This window comes from Otolemur garnettii, unplaced genomic scaffold (assembly GCF_000181295.1).
Source record: "Otolemur garnettii isolate 467f Iridium unplaced genomic scaffold, OtoGar3 scaffold00145, whole genome shotgun sequence".
Classification (NCBI taxonomy): Eukaryota; Metazoa; Chordata; class Mammalia; order Primates; family Galagidae; genus Otolemur; species Otolemur garnettii.
This window is the reverse complement of record NW_003852540.1, coordinates 4,463,068-4,467,386: the sequence shown is the minus strand read 5'-3', so window position 1 is coordinate 4,467,386 and position 4,319 is coordinate 4,463,068. Positions and strand designations below refer to the sequence as shown.

Here is a 4,319-nt window from a genome sequence, read left to right as displayed (position 1 = left end):
CAAGAGAATTGCTTAAGCCCAGGAGTTGGAGGTTGCTGTGAGCTGTGATGCCACAGCACTCTACCCAGGGTGACAGCTTGAGACTCTGTCTCAAAGAAAAAACCCAAAAAACAATAGCAGTTCTCTTCCATGTTTACTGGGTACCAGGCATTGGGCTAAGAATAATCAAGGTCTCATTCAATCTTCAACCTCATGAGGTATGAATTGTTATCATGCACCTTTTATAGATGACAAAATGGAGGCTTAAACAGCCTGCTAATGTCATACAGTTGATGAGGGGCAGAGCTGTGCTTCTAACTGTATTGTTCCCAAGTCTACTACTTCATCTTCTCACATAGCACCTGATCCACTCACAGGCTGGGGCAGGGGGACTTAATACCAGTAACTGGCTGAGCCAAACTTTCTGCCCTCTATTTGGGGACCAGAAGGTCCTGGGAAGTGAGGGCAAGGGTTTAGAGAACGCTGAAGTACACAGCCTCCTCAGTCAGCAGTCACTGCCTTCATTCTGTCCTCTGGCTTGATCTGTCTCCTGCCACCTCCCCTGTCCTTTCATTCTCTCTGAGGACAGTCTGGGACAGCTTCCATAGTCAGTGTCTCATGAGGGAGGCAAGAGGCACCACTCCTGAGAGGTGATAGCTAGATCTATTCCTGCCACCCTAAGACTGTCACTAGGGCAAGCTTAACCCGACTTCTTTAGATTTCCTGGGCCCCTATTTCCTGCTCACCTGGTGTCATAGTTGTTGGAGTTCTTGTCAAACTTGTAGGTGGGCGGGAAGAGCAGGGGGCCCTCTTGGAACTCCCGGAGCAGTACGTCATGTCTCTTGGCAATGCTGAGCTGTAGATAAAGGCATAGTCTCCAAATCCCAATAGCCCGATGTAATACCCCAGCACGTGCCATCATAAGTGGAGCAAAAGTCAAGCAATGCCACTCCACTTCCTCACTGCCCCACTGGCTGTGCATCAGCAGCCCACCCTTACCCCCAGGAAAGTAGCTGAATCCTTTTGGAAACATTGCCCACAGGCCCAAAGAAGGCAGCTGTCTGCTATTTTCCAGTCTTTGGACTATAGAAACCAGGCTTTGAATGTCATCCTTAGGGGAGGTCACTGTCAGACAAGTATCAGAGGGGAACTTGGGGTAGCTAGAGTTGTCAAAAAGGGTGGCATCTCATTTTCTAGGAGGCAAGCAAGGCTGGGGACAAAAAGATCACAGGGACACAAGTGGACTGATGCACAGTGCAAGGCATGGCAGACTGAAGACACCCTAGCTCCTCCATACACACAGCAGCCCACCCTCATCCCCAGATACAAAGCCCTGCTAGACAGTCCCCACTCCCACCACTGGGAAAAAGAGAGCAGTGCTTCCCACGTTTTCCCACCATCACCCCTTAGTACCCCTCTTCATTTGATACCTGATCCTTTGCCCACAGGTTACTGTAGCACCGATTTTTTATGGATTCTTGAACAAAGTGCAACCCAAAGTCCTCGATCCGAAAATTCATATCTCCAAACCAGAGAATAAGGCTTCAGAAAGAAAGGAGGGCAGCCTGAGGGTCTGTGATGAAGTCAGAGAAGGGAAAGCAACAGGTGGCTCAGGCCTGCTCAATCCGAGGGCTGCTGGACAGTGGAACACTCAAGGGGGCAGGTGAGAAGCTAGATGCCAGGTTAAGACAAGGGAATGCATGGGTCCAACAGAACTGTTCTCATGGCTCGTAAAGCACCATTCCAGCCAAGAGACCAACCCAGAGGGGCACAGGGTAAATACAGAGCACCTCCAGCTCTCCCTTCTCTCCCTCCACTGGCTACTGCCCTCTGGTGACCTCAGGAACCATAAAGTTCTTGACCCGGGACATTGAGATGTGTTCAGGGTTTCTAGGCAAGACAGAGAGGCTGCAGGAAGGAGAACCCAGGCAGGGAAAACTGGGGGACAGCAGATGGGGCATCAGGGAGAGAATTGGGGAGGGCAGCAGAGGGAGCAGTGACTGGGCAGAGGATACTAGCTTAGGTTGGCATGAGGAGGTGGCAGGGGTAAGTTTGAAGCTCTAGGCTCACTCATGGTCCAGGATGTTGGGGATACCATGTCTCTCAGAATTCTGTGTCTCCAGGATCCGGTCAAAATGCTCCAGCCGCTTGTCATTGTTGCATATGTGGGGGGGCAGATGGCAGTTGATAATGGTGACATAGTAGCCATAAAGCTTCAGGCTGATGCTTACTCCTCCTTTGTTCCCCTGGTAGGACAGGTGGACAGAAGAGTGGGAAACTGCCTTGGGCTGGACATGCCCCCTTTTCATATTCTAGGTCTTTGGGGAGATAGTCTCACCTCCCCCAGGGTCTCCAGGGACAGATAGCACACTTCCCAGGGTAACCTCTCCATGCATAAGCCCAGCTCACCTAGTCTGGGGTCTCAGGGATAACAAGCTCATCTGAGACAGGAGAAGGAGTATACAGGACACTGGGCTGGACAGAGTACCAAGATTCATTTTACATCCTTTTTCTTGGGCCCAGTTCTGAAGTTCCCAACCCTTTTCAACTCATGACTCAAATAGCTCAGTCCTTACCCAGTACCCGAAGAGACCTGTGGGAGTAGAGTTTGTGAAGAGAATCCGGATATAGGGCAAATGATGATACTTGGCAAAGAACAATAAGAGGATCCCTTGCATGCGGACATGGGAGACCTGTAGGGAAGTGAGGGTAAAGGTCACACATTACACAGTACAGGCCACGTCCATCCCTTCCAGGCCCTGTGCTCTAGGGAGCCCTGAACCATATACGATGCCCTCCCCCAGGGTCTGTGGTATCCTAGTCTGATGCTCAGAGTTTCACTCCTTTCCTTTCTTCCCCTCAGCTACCAAATGATGTATCCTGGCAGCTGAGGTTTCAGTTTCTGCTCTAGGCCTGGGGTGGGAGGGGAGAGAAGGTGACATTGCTAGGGTGCCCTACAATCAGGAAGGAACTCTTCAGTCCCAGATTCACGTGTGCCTAAGTGCTCCTCTTGCTGATGCCATCTTGACACCCTTTGGATACTCTTAGTCTGCCACCATTCTTGGCTAGGGCCTCCAAGAGGAATGTGGCTACACAGGATTGTGGCTCAGGGTACTGGCTTTGAATCTCTGGCTTCAAATCCTGGCTCTGATTCTTAGTATTTGATGACATTGGCCAAGTCTCTCAGTGCATTTTTTTCATGCATCAGGCAGGAATAATTCTATCTCATAGATGCTGTGAGGACTACCTGACAGCTACTATTTTTTGGTTTAAGGATTTTTTTGTATGTGGCTCAGGGCTCCCTAGAGCACAGGGGCCTGGAAGGGATGGACTTAGCCTGTACTGTGTAATGTGTGATAGAGGAACAGAGTCTCACTTTGTTGCCCTTGGTAGAGTGCTGTCCCATCATAGCTCACAGCAACCTCAAACTCTTGGCCTCAAGTGACCTTTTGCCTCAGCCTCCTGAGTGCTTGGGCTATAGTGCCTGCCATAAAGGCCAGTTTTAGAGACAGGGTCTTACTCTTGCTCAGGCTGGTCTTGAACTCCTGAGCTCAGGCAATACACCTGTCTCAGCCTTCCAGAGTGCTAAGATTATAGGCATGAGCTACTGCACCTGGATAAAGATGTTGCTCAGGCTGGAGTGCAGTGTCTATTCATAGGTGTGACATAGTGCACTACAGCCTCTAATTCCTGGACTCAAGTGACCCTTCTATCTCAGCCTCCTGGGTACCAAGGGCTACAGGTGTGCACCCCTGCACCCAGCTGTTTAATGCTTTTTTTTTCTTCTTTTCTTTTCTTTTGAGACAGGGTCTTGCTCTGTCACCCATGCTATAGTGTAGTGACATCTTCAGAGCTTACAGCAACCTCAAACTCCAGGGATCAGGTGATCCTCCTGCCTTGGCCTCCCAGAGTGCTAGAATTATAGGCATGAGTGACCATGCCCAGCCAGTTTAAGGATCTTTTTTTGTTTTGAGACAGAGTCTTACTCTGTTGCCTTGGGTAGAATGCTGTGTAGCTCACAGCAACCTCACACTCTTGGGCTTGAGCAATCCTCCTGTTTCAGCCTCCGGAGTAGCTGGGATAATAGGCATGTGCTACTACACCTGGCTAGTTTTTCTATTTTTAGGAAAGAGAAGGTCTAGCTCTTGCTCAAGCTGGTCTTGAAACTCAAGCAATCCACTCGCTTCAACCTCCCAGGGTGCTCATATCACAGGTATGAGCCACCACTCCCAGCCTTTTTAAGGATTCTTTTTTTTTTTTGAGACAGAGCCTCAAGCTATCCCCCTGGGTAGAGTGCCATGGCATCACGCTCACAGCAACCTCCAACTCCTGGGCTCAAG

General features: G+C 50.0%; 1 protein-coding gene across 4 annotated transcripts in view; it reads right to left on the bottom strand.

The window, feature by feature from the left end:
- Positions 1–4,319, bottom strand: part of INPP5K (inositol polyphosphate-5-phosphatase K) — a 26,442-nt gene that overhangs the window by 14,716 nt on the left and 7,407 nt on the right. For all 4 annotated transcript variants that reach the window (XM_012810956.2, XM_023518724.1, XM_023518726.1 and 1 more), the window contains 4 exons: positions 2,556–2,672; positions 2,050–2,225; positions 1,410–1,521; positions 726–835 (listed from right to left, as the gene is read on the bottom strand). In XM_012810956.2, the coding sequence (XP_012666410.1) occupies positions 726–835; positions 1,410–1,521; positions 2,050–2,225; positions 2,556–2,672 (515 nt within the window). The remainder of the gene's footprint in view (positions 1–725; positions 836–1,409; positions 1,522–2,049; positions 2,226–2,555; positions 2,673–4,319) is intronic.